The following is a 19,094-nucleotide window of genomic DNA, read 5'->3' on the forward strand; positions in this document are numbered from 1 at the left end:
TGAATTTGTGTTATTTTTTTGGTTAATTTGCGCGACGGCGGCGCTGTCAGCGCATCGGGGAGGGGACGCAGATTGGCAGAGCTGGAGGATAGCCTGATTCCTGAAATCTGAGTCGCTCGCGGGGGGATGTATGAGGCTCATATCCCACTCTGGGTGGATACTTGGGATTTGTATCCCCCTCGGGTTGCATAGATGGGATTTATAGCCCCCTTGGGGTGGATAGATGGGATTTATGTTCCACTCTAGTTTGATATATGTAATTTAGATCTCCCCAGGTGGATAAATGGGATTTATATCCCTCTGGAAATTCTTTTACTATTTAAAATTGATAATTAATGAATGTTTCTATATTGAGGCTTTTCTCCTGGAAAATGATCCTTGAAAAGAGCCTGCGAGCTGCCAACATCCCTCATGCCCAGGCAGGACAATTCTGGGACAAGCAGTTCCAAATATTTACGTGTTGACTCTTTTAACTTTGGAGACACAAATAACCGGAGACATTTTGATAACTTGATGACAGCACTAAAAAAAAAGAAACAAAACAAAAGCCAACATGGGAATCTCGGGTTTGTTCCGGCTTTGTGTAAACTCTGTGGAGAAAATATTTCCTGTTTCAGGATCAAATAGGGAGAGGTCAGCCAAGGAGTTTGTCTTGTCTTTTAGGAAAGGGTTAAGATGGAGTCGGAAAGGTTGGATATCGTGGGTTCAGGAATGGAGGAAAAATGGGAGAAATAAGGAAAAGGAAGTGAAGGATTATTAATTTTTGTTCCAGGTCCATGGGATGTTGATGGAAACAGTTCATGTTCTCCACACTGGAGCTTGCAGGGCTGACCTAAGGTTCATGTTGATGGACAATGGTCTGTCAATGGTGAGGACAAGGAGTTGGGAATTCACTGAGGGAAGACAAGAACTTGGGAATATTAAAGGCAGGAGAGCAGCCCCAGCCCCCATCCGTAATTGCCTAAATCTGCACAAAATCACCTTCACAGCTCACTAAACAGGGTGTTTTCAACCCTGGAGCCGGTTCCCTCCTCACTGCTGGCTCTGGGTGGCTCAGACTGTGTTTCTGTGTCCCTCACTGGTGCTTTTTGGGGCTGAAACCCAAAAATGGCTCCTGTGGGCTGCGGCTGCCCCTGGACATCGCTCCAGGTGCAGCAGGATTTGCCTCCAGGCTGGTTTGATAAGGAGCTGCTGGAAAATACCAGAGACCTGTTTGCTTCCTGCTGGGAGGTAACTGGGAAAGGTTCTCACAACTGCAGGGAAAATCCTCTTTGTGTTAAAGCTGCTTACCCCGGGGAGAGCTGGGTGGCTGCTCACGGAGACAGTGGCCATGGAGCCACCGCCACCAGCCCTCCGAGTTGGGGGAAAAGGGAAAATCTGGGAAAGGAACTCGTGAAAGAGGCGGGAGGATGATGCCATTTTGGGACTAAGGAGGTTTGGGTGAATATTCCCAGCTTTGGGAGCAGGGAAGGTGTGTCCAGCTGTCCGTCAGTGGTGTGTTTGTGTCAGGACATCGCTGTCCCAAAGCCCCGCTGGAAGGTGAGGATTTGGTCAGGAAGGTTTGTAACTGGAGGATTTGCTCCGGAAGGGAGCGATTCAATTTGTAGTTAGGCCAGGTTACAACAAACTGGTTTATTTTCGCTGTCTGCGGCAGAGGGATGGTTTTTAGAAATAAACCCATAACCTTCATCCACATCTTTTATTTTCCTTTAATTGCTTTTTACTCCACTCCAGGCTTGGAAATCTCACCGCTGTGTGATCCTGAACAATTTCCCGGGGCGTTCTTGGCTTTCTTCGATCCACCTTTGTGGCAGCACAGCGCCAGGAGGTGGCACTGCCAGGCAGTGCATCCGGTCTCGCTCCTCCAGCCCCTTCTGAACCCATTTCCAGCCTTTTAGCTTCCGTAGGAAACAGAACTCTTCTTCTTTCCAAGGCTAGGGGCCGGGATAACCTGGGAATGGTGGGGCCCTGCTGCTCCATGGGTGCAGAGGTGGGCAGGATGGGTCGTACCTGCTCCGGCAGCTCAGGAGATTCTCCCGGCGTCTGGGAGATGTCTGGAGGGAGCCAAGGGCTCTGGGGACTGTGACCACAATGAATCTCCTGTTGGCTTGACTCAACATCCCTTGGCATGACTCAGCCTCTTTTGTCCTGCAGGGTTACCTGGGTACATCAGGGCCAGTTTTCAATCCCTGCTTTCCTGTTAACTCTCTCAAGGAAAAGCAATATAGACACTCAGTGTGGGATTGCACTTTTTTTCCCCCCACAAAAAAGGAATTTAACTCTGATTTCTTGACCAAAACCACCCATTTTTGCAACAGTTTGCCCTCCATGGCTAGGTTGAGGTGGTGGGAGGTTTCCTTCTCGTTGTACCCAGATATTGGCAGGTGTTTCTGGAAAATAAATGGTGTGGTTCTGGAAGAAACAAAGTTGGAAACTCCTGGCTGGGTTTAGAGGCTCAAGAAGATCCTTCTGACGGGACAAACGCCGCTCGCGTTGTTTGCGTTTGTTATCCCAGTCCTGGTGGTGGTTACGGATTGTTCACCATGACAGACCAGGTGTTGGGGATTTTATTGGCAGAGGTTCTTATTTACAGCGGAATCCGAGGAAACAGGAAAGGACTGAAGCCTTGCACAGTTCTCCATGCTCGCACCGTCCCTCCACCAAAAACTTCAGGCACGAAGCCTCGGCAGTTCCGGAGCAGAGACAGCGCCTCGTGGAGAGGATGTTATTGTCGACACCTGACGACGTCCACCGTGTCTGGAACGAGGGAAACAGGTGAGCAGGTTCCAGAGTGTGGTGGGACGAGGGTCGGTGTATCCCTGGGATGTTGGAGAGCTCCAGCTGAGGGAAAAGGTTGGCCAGGTGGGACGGAGCTTTGGAGGAACCTGGGCAGGAGGGTGGAACCAGCTGGCCTGTGAGGTTCATCCCAACCCATTCTAGGGTTTATGGAACAGGGTGTTTGGGTGGATGAGCAGTGGGAGCTGCCTGGTTGCTCGCACCCGTGAAGGTCCCGCTGAATGCCAACAGGTCATTGGGAAAACGCCCTGGAAAGCCTCTCCAGGCCATCAGTGGCGATCAGAGGTGCTGGTGAGTTCCCTGGCATCACAGCTGGATGCCTGGAAGGGGTTTGTTATCTTCCAGTTGTTTCGGAAAGTTGCTGCTTCAGAGGGAATTGGATTTCCCTGGGTTAAAGGACACACTTTGAGTGAGTGTTGAAATCCCAGAGTACCTTTGGAGGAGGAATCTGGGGGTCATAGCAGGAGACCCAGGAAGCTGAGGAGGATGATGAGGGTGAGTTGGCTCTGCAGGGATGATCCCAGTGACTCCCAGGAATCCTGGTGAGTCAAGGAAAAGAAATCAGTCAGAAAGTCCCATGTTTGATTGTGCTAAAAGCCTGTGGCAGAGCTCCTGAGCTGACAAGCACCCACCTGACTGTTCTCAGCATCCCTGGAATCCCCTGGAGCATTTGTGTCTGGTAATCCTGAAATCTTGGTGGTGGCATTCTCTTCTGCAAACCACTTCCCCCAATCCACTTCTCCAGTGGTGCTTGTCTAGATGTGGAGAAAAATAAATAACCTGCTATGTCACAGCATAGGATTAACTCCGTGCAGAGCGATCCCTCCTTGGGATGTCTTTGGTAGTATTTAATTGGGAAAACAAGGAATTTCCCACTGTTTCTGTGCACAATCAAAAAATGAATCCCAACTCAAACGGTTCCATGACTGCTGTTCATGGACACTCTCGTCAAACTCACTCAGCTTGGTCTGTGGTCTAAAAATCAGCAGTTTTAATCCATTTATTTTTCCCTGTGGCAGAGATTTGGGTGAGGAAAACCTGGTTTTTTTTAGGGGAATACCAAACTCACCTCATAGGAATCCAACTCGTACATGTACGTGGCGGGGGTTGCCGTGATGTTGTCATAGTAATAATCTTCCGTGGAATAATAGTAATTGCCTGGAATGGAAACAGCTCCAGGTGAGGTGGCACTGGGGGGTTGGAGACGCCTATCCAGCCATGGGACGAGATGAGTCCCTCCCTCATGTTGTGATCACTCAGTTTTCCCCCCGAGCAGCCAGCGTAACTCAAATTAATCCAGACAATTCAGATAAATCCCTTCCCAGCCCCAGTTATCCCAGCTCGCTCCCGTGGCTTATGGAAAACGGTAAAAGTGCTTTAAAAAAAAAAAAAAAAAAAAAAAAAAAAGGCATTTCTCACTTAAATGAGCCATGTAGTCATATAAATCCTGTGTGATCTCCTCCATGTCATCTTCGGCCTCCGCCTTCCCTGAAAGCAAAGGAACAGCGCGCGGATCATCACGCGGAGCCTTGGGTCGAGCCGTGGGCGCGGGGTCGTGTGAAGTTTCCTTGATTTATTGGTGCTTTGGGCAAAACCCCTTTCCTGTGGGACTGATGGATTTACAACCTGACCCATGATTAGATCCCAGCTAAAGGTGTGAGAGGTGCGACCGGGGCTGGGGTTTTCCCTTCGTTTTGGGGTGTGGATGTGTTGGAAGCAAGAGATGCAGTGGTGGGGATGGAGCCCCTGGTCCTCCACCCCAGAGCTGGGCTGGAACTCCCCTGGGATGAGCTCCTCATCCAGGATCCAGCTGCTCCAGCAGCTTTGGAGCTGCCGAGGGCTCAGAAGGGACAACTCTTATGTTTCCTTAGGGCTGAGCCACTATAAATAAATTCTGACCCATGTGACATTGTCGCAGTTGGAGAGAGTGGCTCGTTCCCTATTCCAAACAGAAGGTTCTGTGCGTTTTCTTGGTTTTGGGGGGGGGATTTTTTTAAAAAGCAAATTAATTGGGAATGTTAATGTTCTAATAGTCACAGATTCATACACTAAGATACTCATGAGAATGGGAGATATGGAATAAGAAGGTATTTTTTATAGTTTGATCCTCATTTGTAATCGTAAAGTAATTATAATATTGTCATTATAAGTCATTAATAGCTGGAATGATGCTCTCAGTCATGCCCAGGGCCAGCTGTAGCTCCAGGTCCCTCTCCAAACCCTGCCACTTCTTCCTAACATATCCCTGTCTTTCTCAGCACTGGCAAACCCAGGTCCCAAAATTCTCATTAGGGAATTTCTCTGGAAACAGTGACTGAGGCTCTGCAGGAGGGACACAGCACAGCCTCACTCTTTGCTGTGTCGTACACCTTGACCTGTCCCACTCCCATCCAGAGCTTTTGGGGAAATTTGGACTGAAACTGGGACCTGGTCCCCCAGTTCCTGCTCCTTCCCACGCTCATCCTCTGACAACGCTCCGTCGGCATTGAACTCTGGCTCGGGCACGTTATCCTGTGCACGGAGCTTTCCCAGAAAGGCGCTCCGTGCTGGCTCTTGTGTTTGCACTGGAGTTAAGAATAACAAGGCAACCGTATCCTGACAAGAATTTCCAGCTGGGAATCCCCTCGCCTGATGTTTCGTGTTAGGATCTGTTCCTTGGGTGAGGAGAAAGAGGAAGAGGGAGGCTCTGGGCATGGCAGAGCTGCAGCTCCCAGTTCCCCTCAGCCGGTGCTGCTCCGTGTCCCACCTTCCCAGAGATGGGGGAATATCTCGTGCTCATCCCTAAGCAGCTCCAGGCTGGGGTTTTCCCCCTTAATACCTTGATTCCGCTCTTCCTCGTCTCAAACTGCCCACGTAACTCTCAGGAAATCTGTTAGGGGGTTTTTTGTTGGTGGTTTTTTTTTTCTCTGTGTCTCCTAATAGCTCCCAGCTGGAATTTGCAAATGATTTGAACACAGTGCGGGAAACATTCACTATCCCTCTGTTCTCCAAGCACAGGCTTTATGAAGCTTTCAGTAATTTACATCGTGTGTTCCTGGTGGGGTTTTTTTATTTCCCCTGAAGCCCCCTTTCTCCAAGACAACCCCTCCAATAACTTTCACCCTCCAGACCCTCCCAACTTCCCCGCGGCATGCCAGCAGCGTGGGAATAATCAGAGCAGCGAGATAAAATCGAATTGCCTTTAGAAAACCCTGAAAAACCTGGGGAATTTACTTACCCGGCAAGGAATGAAGAACCAGGAGCACCGCGATGTAGAAGTTCATCGTCGTCCGTCGGGTGTCTGCTGCCGGGGAGGCTCCGCTCCTGCTCCGCGGGACCTTCCCGAGTCCTCGCAGAGGCAGGAAATGACTCGGGGGGGGGTTGAGCCGAGACTCCTGCGTAGAGCTGGAGGGTCGTGCCCAGGACTGGAGCAGCGCAGGGCTCAGCGTGTCCCGTGCGGTGCCCGCTCCGCCGCTCCGGCGGTGCAGGAATTTCCCTTTGCGAGAGGCGTTTCGGATGGCTGAATCGCAAATCTTGACAAGTTTTCCCCGGGGAGGGTTAGTGCCGCTGGATGAGTTCTCATGCGGAGGGAGGATGGTTTTGATTACGTTCTAACGGAGCGAAGCAGAGCTATAAATAGCAAATTCTTCTGGGAGAGAAGGCAGAGATGCTGACTGGGAGCCAAAGTCAGTCCTGACTTCCTGTAAAATCTTGGGGGATTCTTTCGTCTTGGCTTCGTTTCCCCTTCTCGTGCCTCAGTTTCTCTGTCAGGAGGAAGAAACGTGAACGGTCATGGATTTATTTTATAGTGGGTAAAAAACACTGGGGAGAAGGCGATAGCAGAGCTCCTGCGAGGAGCCGGCGGGATCCAGGTGGGAACGGGTGCAGAACGGAGAGGGAAGGAAGAGGGGAAGCGAAGGAGACAGGTGAATCAGTTGGTGTAAAATCAGTATTTTGGTGACTCTTGGACACTGAGGTTAGAAAACCAGGAAAGAGCAAGATGAGCCTTGCACAGTACAGGAGGAGCTCTGTCTTGGGGTGCCGTGGAATGGTGGAAGGCGTTGGGAGTGGCCTCAAAGCTCATCTCATCATCTCATCTCATCTCATCTCATCTCATCTCATCTCATCTCATCTCAATCTCCTGTTGACTTTAAACCAAAGATTTCTGTAGATTTTAAGGATTCTAATCAATTTTAAGCTAAAAATTCCCCAAAGCAGACTTTTTTTTTTTTTTTCTTACCAAGAGTACATCCAACTGAAGAATTTTTCGAGCCCATCCCAAAGCCAATTCCCAACCTCCCTGAGGTTCTCTCTGCTTTGCCAAAGGAGCTTCCCCCATCTGTAGAGGGATGTTTGGCAAAGGGTTAAGTGCCCAGGAATGCCGAGCAGGAAGTGAATCTCCTCAAATCCTTCTCTCCACAAGATCCTCCTCTCCCTCCTCCACAAAAACAACATCACAACTCAAAAATCCCCACCCAAGCAGAAATCTGAACCCGTTGTGAAGAATCCCAGCAGGTCTGGAGCCATCGGCTCAGCCGGGAGGCACTGGGGGAGCACAGAAGGGTTAAAATATCCTGGGATTAAAGGAATGGGGAGGGAAGAGGCGAGGAAGGTCCCTGAGGATGAGTGGGTGGGCTTGAATGGACAAACCCTTGGTGTGGGAGCTTCGAGTCAGAACTCAGTGGGATTTGCAGGCTGCTTGGGGCTGGGAACGACTCTGGATGCGATGGTGTAGAACTTGCAAAAATTGGGAAAACTTGGAGAATCCATGAAGAGACCTGGATAAAATGTGCCATGAGGTGGGAAAAGGGGGAAACAGCTGCTCTTCCCTGGCTGTGACCAGCTGGAACATCCCAGCAGCGTCCTGCAGCCCAGGTGCAGGTCTCGAATTGTGTTTCTGGATGGAAAAGGAAACTGCTCTATTTTCATTCTGGGTTTTTTTGGTTTTCTTTTCTTTTTACCTTTTTCCTTACTGATTCTTCACATCTGGCAACACAGAGCAAGCCATTGCAGCCACAGAAAGGAGGCAGACCAAGGGCTTTTCCATCTGCCACCCCCAAACTTTGTTTCCTGTTCCTCAAAGCCCTATTTTGCTCTTTCTACTTCTATGTCTTTATTTTTAAATTATTGAAGGTTTTTATTATTATTATTATTATTACCATTATTTTCCAAAATCCAACAGTTAAATCTGTCACAACAACAGAGCAGCAAGGGAGGGACACCTCTCCTGAGGGAAAACTCAACTTGTGGGCCAAAACGGAGGGAAAAAGGAAGGAAAAAGAGAAAAAAGGAAGGAAGAAGGAGGCTCTTGGTTCTTGCCGTGCTGAGGGGGCTGCGCCCAGGGATGCTCTGAGCATCCAGAGCGTGGTGCTGTCTCGGGGGGTTCAGTCCAAGGAGGAAGGTGCAGCTGAAGTCAGCGGTGCTCGGATGCGTTGTGTCATTTCCCAGCTTTAATAGACGGAAGCGAAACAAGAAGGGAAATTAACACAACGCAGCCGGTAACTCCGGTTCTTCCCTGAACAATGCCTCGTGCCCAGGAGATGGCATTCGCAGGATTCCTGCGGAAGAGGCTGGAGGGGACATTGTTCGGAGTTTTCCGTGCGGGGGACGAGAAAGATGGGTGAAAAATCCAAGCTCTCTTGGCATCAGTGCCCAGCACTCCGTGCGACACCGTCAGTCCAGAGGGAGGAGGAATGAGCTGCCCACCCCTTGGGAATCTGGAGGGAGGGGCTTTGGAGCCGTCCGGGCTGTTCTTGCCGGCTGGGGAATTTTTTTAGTCTAAATAAAGTTTTCCTGCTCTTCCCAGCTCCTCTGTAAACAGCGGCAGCGTGGGGGTGGGGGGACAGAATCAGAGTGGGAGATGTGAGGGGCTTGGAATAGAGAGAAAAATGCCGGGTTTAAAGAGGAGTTCCTTGAAAATAGAAGAGGAGAGGAGAGGAGAGGAGAGGAGAGGAGAGGAGAGGAGAGGAGAGGAGAGGAGAGGAGAGGAGAGGAGAGGAGAGGAGAGGAGAGGAGAGGTGAACCCTGCAGACATGTGGTGCTGGCACAGACTGTGTCGGGTGTCCCCACTGTGTCCCCCGAGTGTCCCCAACTCCGGCACTGGTCCTACCCCCCCCGGCAGGGTCCTCCGGGCCGGCAGGGGGCGCCGTGCGCGGCCGCCATGGGCGCCGCCGTGTTCTTGGGGTGCGCCGCCATCGCCTTCGGGCCCGCGGCCGCGCTCCTGCTGCTGACGGTGGCGGCGGAGCCGCTGCGGGTCATCGTGCTGGTGGTGGGGTGAGCCGGGCAGCGGGGCCGGGGGGCCCGGGGGGACTCTGGGAGGCGCTTGGGGGGCGCCCTGAGGGGCTTTGGTGGGTCTGGGGTGCTGTGGCGCCGGGGGCGGCTGAGGGAGCTGCTCTCGGAGTGAGGCCAGGGGGCAGTTCAGGAGCAGTTGAGAACATTTTGGCATTTGGGGGGGGTTCCATCCCAGCTCTGGCTGATGCTGGTGCCTGCGCGTCCCGTTTTGCCCTCAGGGCGTTTTTCTGGCTGCTGTCGCTGCTCGCCGCCTCGCTGCTCTGGTTCGTGTCGGCGCGGCTCAGCGGGCGGGAGGACGCGGCGCTGCTGCCGCTCGGAGCCGCCGCTGCCGTGCTGCTGCAGGAGCTCTGCAGGTTCGCCTGCTTCAAAATACTCAAGTAAGAGCCCGCCCGGGGGGCCTGGGGAGCTGTGCCGATGGTTGGGGTGTGCCAGGGGTTGGGGAAACCAGAGCAGATGTTGGGGCTGTGTCCAGTGGAGTTTTTTCCTTGTTAAACCGCGGGAGCGAGTCGAGCCGTTTCCTCGCACCCCGCGCTGGCCCCTGGTTCTCCCTTCCCCTCTCCGGTTGGATGAGGCTCATGCTCTCTCTCTGTCTGGCGGGGCAGGAAGGCGGATGAAGGGCTGGCGACCCTCAGTAAAGATGGGCGATCCCCGATCTCCCTGCGACAGATGGCTTACGGTGAGCAGAGCCCCGGCGCCGGGTGCTGCGTGCAATCCTCCTGCCCTTCCTGAGCCCAGCGAGCCTGTGTGGAGCTCACAGGGGTCCCTTGACCCTGGCTCTCCCCCACAGTGTCTGGACTCTCCTTTGGCATCATCAGTGGTGTCTTCTCCATCGTCAACATCCTGGTGGACTCTGCCGGGCCTGGCACTGTTGGGATCCATGGGGATTCCCCTTACTACTTCATCACCTCTGGTGAGGCCAGGGCCACAGCGAGGAGGAGGAGGAGGAAGGCTCTGGCTCTGAGGCTCCGTATCTGTCCCCACAGCCTTCCTCACCATGGCCCTGGTACTGCTCCACACCTTTTGGGGCATCATCTTCTTCGATGCCTGTGAGCGGCGCCGCACTGGAAGCCTGGGGCTGGTGGTGGGCAGCCACCTGCTCACCTCGGGGCTGGTGAGTCCTGGGGGGCACCGGAGCCTCTTGGGGTGCCCGGGCTGCTGGAGGTCACTGTGGGATTTCAGGAAGTTCAAGCCGGGTTTCCACAGAGCTAGGCGCTCTTTTTCCAGCCGTGGCTGTTTGGAGGGGTCAGGAAGGTGTGACCTGCCTCTCTGTGTCCACAGACCTTCCTGAACCCTTGGTACGAGGCCAGCTTGGGCCCCATCTTCATCCTCACGTTCTGCACCGGCCTCTGGGCCTTTGGCACCGCTGGCGGCTCCTTCCACAATGTCCTCAAGTGCCTCTCCTGTAAGGGGGGGCCGGGCTGGCATTTGGGGGGCTGGGGGGGGGCAGAGCTGCTGAGTTGGGGGTGGATGTGTCTTGTGGAATGGGGGTCATGTTCCTGGGGACTTCCACAAACCCCCAAACGACCCCCACCTCCATAAATGCCCCTTTTCCTCCCAGGTAAGCAGGAGCCTGAGGGCCAGGTCATGCTCTACTCAGCGCTGCAGGTGCCTCCTGAGGAGTGAGGGAGCCACGGCCCCGCAGCCGGACGCTCCTGCCAATGCCTTTGCTCCTCCTGCTCCGGGGGAATTTGTGTCTGACCGCTGTTCCTGGGGGGCCTTTGGGGTCTGACCCATACTCCTGAGAGAGTTTGGAGTTCTGCTCCTGGGGAATTCAGGGTCTGACCAGTTCTCCCAGGGGGATTTGGGGTCTGACCACTGCTCCTTCCCCTTTGTTCCCAGATTGTGTTAACACCTTCCCCTCAGTTTGAGGCTCTGGGGAAGGCCAGGGTGGGACAGATGCCCTGGGGGAACTCAGGGCAGCACCCTCCCCGAATCCCTCGTGTTTGTCATCCTTGGGGGATCCCTGCACCAGGACTGGGATGCTCTGCCCTTCTCACCCCTTCAGCACCCAGAGGGTTGGAGGTGCAGCTGGGGTATTTTTTTATTTTATTTTATTTTATTAAGAGTAAAACCCTTTTACAAGAACACGGGACACTGTGGCTGCTGGGGAGAAGGGGTGGGGGGAGAGGGGTTGTTCCCCCATTGAGCTCTGCTCCAGCCTTGGGGGGCACCCAGGGGAGTCCTGATTTCTTGGGGGTGATAAGGTCCAGCCCCAAAACCCGTCAAAATCCCCTGTTCCCTCCCCACAAAAAGAGACCAGGAGGGGGAAAAGGGCTTTATTTGCAGTGGGGCTGCGGGCAGGGGACAGCGTGAGCCCGATCCCAGCCTGGGGGTCAGCGGGAGCGTCCGGTGTCCAGGGGGGAGCGGCGGGAGGAAGCCTTGAACACCACGTCCTGCGCCTGCGCCCGCCGCGCGCTGCCAGGGCAGAATCCAGGGTGAGGGGGGTCTCTGTGGAGCTCAGGGCCCCCCCTGCTTTTGGGGGTCCCTCTGAGGGGTGTGGGGGGTCTCACCGCATCCGCTTGGCCCCAAAGTGGACGGCGAGGAAGAGGCCGACGCAGCCGGCGACAGCGCCGAAGATGATGGCGATGACCTCACCTGTGTGCCGGGGTGGGGGTCAGGGGGGTCCAGGGGTGACCCCCCCAGCCCAGCCCAGCCTCCTGGAGTATCCCTACCTGTGGAATATCCCTCTGGCTCTGCAAGGGAAAGGGCAGGGTCAGGGCCAGCTCCTGGTGCCCAGCTGGGGCTCCAGGAGCCACGTGAGGGGCGCAGGGGACCCTTCCCACCCCTCTGCTCCGCTCACCCCTGGGGAAGGACGAGAGCACCAGGCGCTGGTTCAGCTCCTGCGGGGCCCGGAAATTATCCACCAGGGGCTGGGGCTCCTCCAGCTCGGCCTCCTCCGTGGAGTAAAGGCTTCCCTGGAGCTGCTCCAGCTGGAAGGGGAAGGGGGAAGCACTGGGGGCTGTGTTTGCCAAGCTCGAGGGGCTCCCCCCAGAGCAGGTCCTACCTGGGCCTGGCTGATGCGAACGGGCTGCGGGAAGAGCGTCCAGAGGACGCTCTGGAAGCACGGTGGGGTGGTCAGGGACCCATTGTACCGGTAGTAGCGGTCGAGGTGTGCGGGGAGCAGGTCCTGGATGCTGAAGGAGGGGATGGCCACCGTCTGCCCTGTGGGGGGGAGCAGTTGGGGGGTGCTGGGAGGGGGATTTGGGGTTTTCCCCCCTTCCCTCTCCTCACCTGCGTAGCGGATGCTGCCGAGATGCCTCAGGATGTTATCGTAGGCGGGGTGGGGGTCATCTCCCACCTGGAGGAGTGGGTGGGGGGCCAGTAAGGGGCTGAGGGAGGGTGGGTGGGTGGGTGGGGGCATGGGTGTGGGGTCTGTACCTCCAGGAGGACGCCGAGCACAGCCAGCCCACCGGGGTGCTGCTGCGCTGCGCTGGCGTCGGCGAAACGCTCGATGTCGAAGTGCACCACGTGCATCTACGGCACAGTGGGGACCCCCTGAGCCCCCAGCCCTACCACCCCCAACCCCTGCGTCCTGGTTCCCATCCCACACCGCTGCCTGCGCCCATCCCAGCACCTCCCACAGTGCCCAGATCTGCTCCCACTCCGTTTCCCACCCTTTTTTTCTTCTGCACCCCATCCCCTCCCTGCCCTCATTTCACATCCTTGGACTCATTTCCCTCACCATTCCCTGCAGCAAATTCCTGAAGTGCAAACCCATTCTCCACACTGTTCCCATGCTGCTTCCCACAACCACTTCCCACACAATTCCCACGCCATTTCCTCACCCCAAACCCGTTCCCGTCCTCTTTTCCTCATCCATTTCCCGCTCCCAGACCCATTTTTGGAGCCGTTCCCCGCCCGGTACCTCGGCGGGGGCGCGGTGCCCATCCAGCAGGTGCTCAGCGCCAGCGGCGTGGCCGGGCCGGCCCCAGTGGAAGTGGAGCTGTACGGCAGCGAAGGTGTGGGGCAGCCCCCGGAGTCGCAGGGACGGTGGCAGCGCCAGCACGGCTGCGGGACAGGGGCGTCAGCAGGGCTGGGACACCGGCGGCTCCCCGGTTCTCCCCCCGGCGCTCACCGGTGTGGCCGTTGTTGGCGAGGGTCAGCCGGGGGCTCTCGGGGTGCTCGTAGCCCTCGGGCTGCAGCGGCGGCAGGGACAGATCCGGCCGCGCCCGCGCCGTGGTGATGTCGATGGGTGACTGCGCCCGGCCCCCACACTCGGGGTGTTCCTCGTGCCAGTGCTGCTGCCCGTGGGGACCTGGGGGGGACCAGAGCCCAGGTGGGACCCCCCACACCAGGTCACCCCAGGGGCGGCTTCACCCAGAAGGGTCCTGTGACCCAAAACGCCCTCGGTGCCCCCCAAACCGGGACACGAGTGACGTTCCCAAAGGCCTCGTTAATCTGCTGGGGACATTTTTTCCGGCCGGGGGAGCGGGGACAAAGCCGAGGGCCGGGGGGGGGCACCCATGGGTCCCCTGGGCCCGGCAGGATGGGGCTTAGCGGGATTTGGCCAAGGCCGGATCCTAATTGGATTTGGCAGCAGGAGCCTTATGTAAAGGAGCACAAAGGGACCATTGGAGCGAGGGGGGCAAAGGGGGGGGCAGGAGGGGGAAAATGGGGGGCTGCACCCGTTCACTGCCGCCTGTTTTAGGGGACTCAGGTGTCTAGAGGGGAGCGACGGGGGGCTGTCATCCACTCATCTCCTTCCCATTTGGGGCACCCACATGTCCAGGATCACGGGGGGCCTGTCACCCATCTACCTCCCTGCCCTCTGGGGAGACCCCTGTGAGCCCCCCAGCTCAGGGGGCTTCAGGGGGTGGGGATAAATGGGGGTTCCCTGGCTGGGGCCCGACGACTCACCTTCGTACGTCCAGTGGGGACCTGTTGGGGAGAGCGGAGGCGTTGGGGTGGGGGCTCGGCCAAGCCCCCTGGCCCAACATGGGGGCACCGGAGGGGGTCTGGGGCTGCACCCCAGAGTGGGATCTGCCAGGGGCACCCCGGGGGGACTCACCAGCGGGCAGGGCGGGGGCCAGGCCCCCCAGGAGCAGCAGCACGCTCAGCATGGCGGGGGGCAAGGGGGGCCGGGTGACACCGGCCCGGCCCTAAATACCCACCCAGGGGGACGGCCCCCCCCCGGGGGGACGGGGAGGGCTGGAGGAGCCATGTCCGGGGTGTCGGGGTGTGGGGACGGCGGAGATGGGGTTGTGTGCTTGCAGGGGCTGTGGGGCTGCGAACTCTGGACTTGTGGGGTGAGGAGTTTTTAGTACTGGGGTTTGGGGGGCTCTGAGGGTTTGGGGGGCCTGAAGAGGGACCCTTGTGGAGGGTCGTTGGGTGGGGTCTTGGGGGGACCTGGGGGTCACCCTGGGTCTCGTGCGGGGAGAGTTGCGCTGGGGGCTCTGGGTCCTGGGTGGGATTTTGGGGGGAAGATGAGGGAGTGTGTGTGTCGGGGGGGGGGGGCTTGGGGGTGCTCGGGGTGAGGGGGGAGCCCCAGGCAGACCCTGCGGCCGCTCCCCGGCCACGCCCTTCTCCGTGAGGCCCCGCCCCGAGGGCGGTCCCCACGCGCGAGCGTGACGTCACAGGACCCCCGCCCCCACGTGGGGGCCCACGCGCCGCCTCGCCCCGGTTATGTAACGGCGTGGGGGGCGCGGCCGCCCCGCCCATTGGCCGAGACGCGGCCCCGGGATCGCCGCTCATTGGCTGGAGGCACCGGGGCGGTGCCGGCGTGGCGGGGGCGCGGCCTGAGACCCCTCAGAAAGCTGCCCGCCAGGGGGCGCTGCGCAGCGCCGCGTGACCCGAACCGCCGTGCGGGGGGGGCGTGGCCAGAGCCCCGCCCTCCGGCCAATCAGCGCGGGGCGGTGGCACGAGCCAACGGGAGCGAGGGGGCGCGGCCTCTCGGAGAGCAGCGGCCAATGGGAGCGGGGCGGGGCGGGGCCCGGCCGGAGGCACGTGCGGCCGCGCACGTGTCCGCGTGGGGCCGCCGCGGGCGGGGCGGGACCGGCACCGGCACCGGGGACAGAGAGACCGGGACACGGGAACAGAGAGACCGGGACACTGAACAGCGGCACCGGCACCGGGGACAGAGAGACCGGGACACGGGAACAGAGAGACCGGGACACTGAACAGCGGCACCGGCACCGGGGACAGAGAGACCGGGACACCGGGACATCGGCACCGGGGACAAAGAGACCGGGACAGCGGCACCGGCACCGGAGACACAGAGACCGGCACCGGGGACAGAGAGACCGGGACAGCGGGACCAGCACCGGGGACAGAGAGACCGGGACACCGAACAGCGGGACCGGCAACAGAGAGACCGGGACACCGAACAGCGGGACCAGCACCGGGGACAGAGGGACCGGCTCAGGGACATTGACACCGGCACGGGAAACGGGGACAGCGATACCAGCAGCAGCATCGGGACACCGATACCGGGACAGGAACGGGGACGGTGATACTGGAACAGTGATACCCGCAGTGGATCAGGGACAGGAACAGCGACACCGGCACCGGAGCAGCGGCGCTGGGACGGGGACACCGGCACCGCCGCAGCTGCAGCGGGGGGGAGCAGGTGGGATCCGGAGTGACCAGGACCAGGGGTGGTTCCGGTAACGGGGCGCCCTCGTGATGGTTCTGGGGGTCCCAGTGTGGGGGGGAAGATCCCCGTCACGGGCCGGGCTCCTGCAGGGGGGATCTGAGTTCTGGGGAGGGGGCGGCAGGTGATGGAGTGCGGGGAGCTGGTGGGGGCTCCGGGGCAGTCCCGGGGTGTCCCAGGCCTGGGGGAGGTCGCAGTACCGGGGGCGCTGTCCTGTGGCCGGGGGTCTCCTGGCACTAGGGATGGTTCTGCCTGAAGGGTCCCAGTGCCAGGTGTGTCCCTGCACCCCCCACCCTGTCTGTGGAGATGCCAAATCTGCTCCCCAGGGCCTGTGAGGTGACACTGTGGGTGTGGGGGGTGACACCCCCATGGGAGAACAAGGCAGTTCCTTCTCTTCCATTTTTGTCTCATATCCCCCTCTTTTTTTATTTTTTTTTTCCTCTGTGTTTCACTCCCTGTCCCCAGACAACCTCGGCTGGGTGACCCTGCAGGAACTGAAGGCAGGGAGAGGCTCCCCTGGGGGGGCCACCCCCGCCATGGAGCCCCCCGCCCGCGCCTGCTCCTGCGGCTCCCCTGCGTCTGACAGCGAGGTGGAGGCTGGCAGCTCCCTCCGGAGCCCCCCCAAACCCGAGCGCAGCCGCAAGCGCCCGGCGGGGCTGGACCGAGCAGCCCCGGAATCGCCGCCATCGCCCCGCGGGGGGAAGCGCCCTCGAAAAGGGGAGGGCGGGGATGTCCCCCCCAGCGATGGCGATCGCCTCTTTGCCCAAAAGGTGAGATTTGGGCAGAAAATGAAGGGATACCACCCACCCCCAAAAGATGGGAGGCGGGGGAGGGCTTGGTCCCCTAAAAAGAAAAAAAAATGGGGCTGCCTTATTTTCCCCACCTGAAACAGGTGATGAGCAGGGTTCGGGGGCTCAGAGGGTGATAAGTGGGGTTTGAGGGGGGATGAAAGGGTTGGGGGCTATGCATGAGACCCCTTCCCCAGTCTGGGTGCAGCCCAGTCACCTCCTCCTCCCCTTCCTCAGTGCCAGGAGCTCCGGGGTTTCATCCGGCCGCTGGCGGAGCTGCTGGAGGGGCTGCGGCGGGGCCGGTACGACAGAGGTGGGTGCCCCTCGCACCTTCTTTTTCCCCTCCCCAGCACCTCTTTTCCCCCTACGGAGAACTCACACAATTTCGGGACTCCCCAGGCCTGAGCAGCTTCCAACAGAGCGTGGCCATGGACCGGCTCCAGCGGATCATCGGGGTTCTGCAGAAGCCAGAAATGGGGTGAGCGCCCCAAAAGTCCCCAGGGGGAGGGCACAGGGACACCCCCGCGGGTGCCCCCTCTCCGCGGAGGGTGACAGGAGCTCTCTCCCCGCAGCGCCCGGTACCTGAGGACGCTGCTGCAGGTGGAGGCGATGCTGAGGCTCTGGTTCCCCCACGTCGCCCCCAAACCCGTGCTGGACCCGGTTCCCCCCGCAGCTCCCCAGCGGCGCCGCCCCCCCGCCGGTCCCCCCGGGGCTCCCCGGTGCCGCCGCTTGCCCGGAGACCTCCCCGGGGATCTCCCCACCCTCGCCAGCCCCGCGGGGACGTTACAGCAGCACGGATCCCCCCCGTGCCAGGCCGGGATCCCCGAATCCCCTCCGGCGCCGGACGTGTGACGCCCCCCCCGGCTCGAGGGGGGGGGGAAGATGTCATGTGCATTTCTTGGTTTTGCCTTTTTTGATTTTTTTTTTTTTTAACCTGTGGTCAGTGAGACCCGCGGGCGGGCGGGACTGACCTGGGGGGGCACCGAAGCTCCCCCAGAAGCCCCAACCCCGGGGCGGCCGCGTGCCTTGGCCAGAGCGGAGCCCGGGCCCTCCCGGGCTTGTGCCTTCCCCCGTGGCTTGGGGCGGTCGGGGGCGAGTGCGGCCCCCCGGAGCGGTGGTAGGCGGCTGAGGGGTGGAGATGCGGATCCCCGAGTGGGGATATCCCACAGCCGGCCCTGCTGGAAGCAATAAACGCCGCAGGAGCGGCCGGGGCCAGCCGGTGTCGTGTGGTTTTTTTCCTTGGGGAGGGTTGGGGGGTGCGTTCCTGTCCTCAAGGGGCTCAGAGCCGCCGCCGGCCCGTGGTGTCCCTTCGTCCCCTCCGCTGTGGGACCCCGAGTGCGCACGATGCCTCCAGTGCCGGTACAGGGAGAGTCCCGGGACCTTCCCGGTGCCGCTGCCCGCCGGAAGTCCCTGGAGCACCGGAAATCCCTCCCAACGGAAGTTCCACCCTCAGCCACTTCCGGTCCGGGCGCGGAGCGGCCGCGGCATCACCGGGGTCAGTCGGGGCGAGCACCGGACCGGGGTCCTTGGGTCCTACCGGGAGCGGCCTGAGCAGGGCCAGCCGGGGGCGGAGGGGGGGGGTCCGGGGCAGCGCCGGGTCCCTGCCGTGTTCCCTTGGGGCTCTGCGGGAGGGACCGCGCTCTCCCTGTACCCGGGGATCCCCGGGGCGGGGGAAAGGAGGGACCGGCTCCTCCGAGCCCCGGAGCCTCCCGGTCCCAGCCGCCCCGTCCCGCAGCAGCGCGGCCATGGCGAATCACCTGCGCTTCGTGGGCCGCACCGTGATGGTGCAGAACGGGAACGTGGAGGCGGCGTACGGCGTCCTGAACAGGTGAGCATCGGGGTGGGGGAACGGCCCCACAGCCCGGCCGGGAATCGGGGCCACAATTCCTTCACGTCCTGGGTTGAGAAGCAGAATTTCTTGAGCAGAAGGTGACGGGAGGGTGATGCCGGGCTCTTCTCGTCAGCTCTGCGTCCCGCCGCTCCCCGGGATGCGGGTGTCAATGGAGTGAAAGAAAGGAATGGCTCAGCACAGAAACTGGCGAGGGCAGCGCTGTTCCTCGAGGAGCTGCGTGCTCAGCGCACACCTTCGCTGGCCCCACAGAAGTGGGGGGGATTCCTTCCCCTCCTCGCTCTCCTCATGGCTGGATAGCGAGGAGAACGAGCTGAGGGTCCCCGCGGGGACCGAGCTATGCCCAGGGTTTGCAGCGTGGCGTGGTTTGTTCCTCCCTCCTCCTCGCACATCCCGGAACCTTTCCCGCCGCCGTCACGGCTCTCTCCCTTCTCGCAGGATCCTGGCGCAGGACGGCGTGGCTGATGCCGTGCGCCGCTCCCGGTACTACGAGAAGCCGTGCCGGGCGCGGCGGCGGCGCGCCTTCGAGGCGTGCCGGCGGGTGTACTGCGCCGAGATGGCGCGCAGGATCGCCTTCCTGGCGCGGAGCAGCCGGCAGGACCCGTGGCTGGGCTGCTGAGAGGAGCCGGCCCCAATAAAAACCCTCTCGTTCCGATCCCCGTTAATTGAGTGTGGTTAATTGCGGCGGGAGAAGGGGGCGTGGTCGGTGGGCGGGGTTAAGGGGGCGTGGCTGAGCCCGCGCCGGGACACGCCCCCTGCCTGGGGTGAGCGCGCCCCCCACCGGGGCCGTTTCCTTCCCGGC

The 19,094-nt window shown here is 59.6% G+C and overlaps 4 protein-coding genes across 10 annotated transcripts; 3 read left to right on the top strand and 1 right to left on the bottom strand.

Annotated features, from left to right (window-relative positions):
• The first annotated feature begins 8 nt into the window (after positions 1-8).
• Positions 9-11,151, top strand: APH1A (aph-1 homolog A, gamma-secretase subunit). Of its 5 annotated transcripts, none has more exons than XM_040088053.2 (7): positions 2,659-2,775; positions 9,285-9,443; positions 9,669-9,742; positions 9,854-9,976; positions 10,050-10,177; positions 10,345-10,468; positions 10,625-11,151. In XM_040088053.2, the coding sequence occupies exons 1-7, from the start codon at positions 2,723-2,725 to the stop codon at positions 10,687-10,689; spliced, it is 726 nt and encodes a 241-aa protein (XP_039943987.1). In that variant the 5' UTR covers positions 2,659-2,722; the 3' UTR covers positions 10,690-11,151. The 5 variants fall into 5 exon arrangements, with proteins under 5 accessions (XP_039943988.1, XP_039943990.1, XP_039943989.1 ...); XM_040088052.2 differs by lacking the exon at positions 2,659-2,775 and adding an exon at positions 8,936-9,048; XM_040088054.2 differs by lacking the exons at positions 9,669-9,742; positions 9,854-9,976 and adding an exon at positions 9-837 and having other exon boundaries at positions 2,594-2,775.
• Positions 11,152-11,399: 248 nt separating this feature from the next.
• CA14 (carbonic anhydrase 14) lies at positions 11,400-16,859 on the bottom strand (the record flags this gene model as incomplete). Its single annotated transcript, XM_040087971.1, has 11 exons — positions 11,400-11,481; positions 11,577-11,661; positions 11,739-11,759; positions 11,867-11,996; positions 12,071-12,228; positions 12,298-12,364; positions 12,445-12,540; positions 12,932-13,074; positions 13,142-13,321; positions 13,924-13,944; positions 16,823-16,859. Coding segments are annotated over 11 exons (1,020 nt in total), but the record flags the coding sequence as incomplete, so codon positions are not given.
• On the top strand, positions 16,559-17,650 carry CIART (circadian associated repressor of transcription). Its single transcript, XM_040088061.2, has 3 exons — positions 16,559-16,756; positions 16,843-16,921; positions 17,016-17,650. The coding sequence occupies exons 2-3, from the start codon at positions 16,872-16,874 to the stop codon at positions 17,293-17,295; spliced, it is 330 nt and encodes a 109-aa protein (XP_039943995.1). The 5' UTR covers positions 16,559-16,756; positions 16,843-16,871; the 3' UTR covers positions 17,296-17,650.
• A 247-nt stretch (positions 17,651-17,897) lies between these two features.
• MRPS21 (mitochondrial ribosomal protein S21) lies at positions 17,898-18,947 on the top strand. 3 transcript variants are annotated; one of them, XM_040088065.1, is made up of 3 exons: positions 17,898-17,938; positions 18,179-18,271; positions 18,731-18,947. In XM_040088065.1, exons 2-3 carry the CDS (start codon positions 18,189-18,191, stop codon positions 18,909-18,911), a joined length of 264 nt encoding a protein of 87 aa, XP_039943999.1. In that variant the 5' UTR covers positions 17,898-17,938; positions 18,179-18,188; the 3' UTR covers positions 18,912-18,947. The 3 variants fall into 3 exon arrangements, with proteins under 3 accessions (XP_039943999.1, XP_039943998.1, XP_039943996.1); XM_040088064.2 differs by having other exon boundaries at positions 17,905-17,938; positions 18,182-18,271; XM_040088062.1 differs by lacking the exons at positions 17,898-17,938; positions 18,731-18,947 and adding an exon at positions 18,408-18,715 and having other exon boundaries at positions 17,949-18,271.
• Positions 18,948-19,094: the final 147 nt, after the last annotated feature.

This window comes from Hirundo rustica, chromosome 29, assembly GCF_015227805.2.
Source record: "Hirundo rustica isolate bHirRus1 chromosome 29, bHirRus1.pri.v3, whole genome shotgun sequence".
Lineage (NCBI taxonomy): Eukaryota > Metazoa > Chordata > Aves > Passeriformes > Hirundinidae > Hirundo > Hirundo rustica.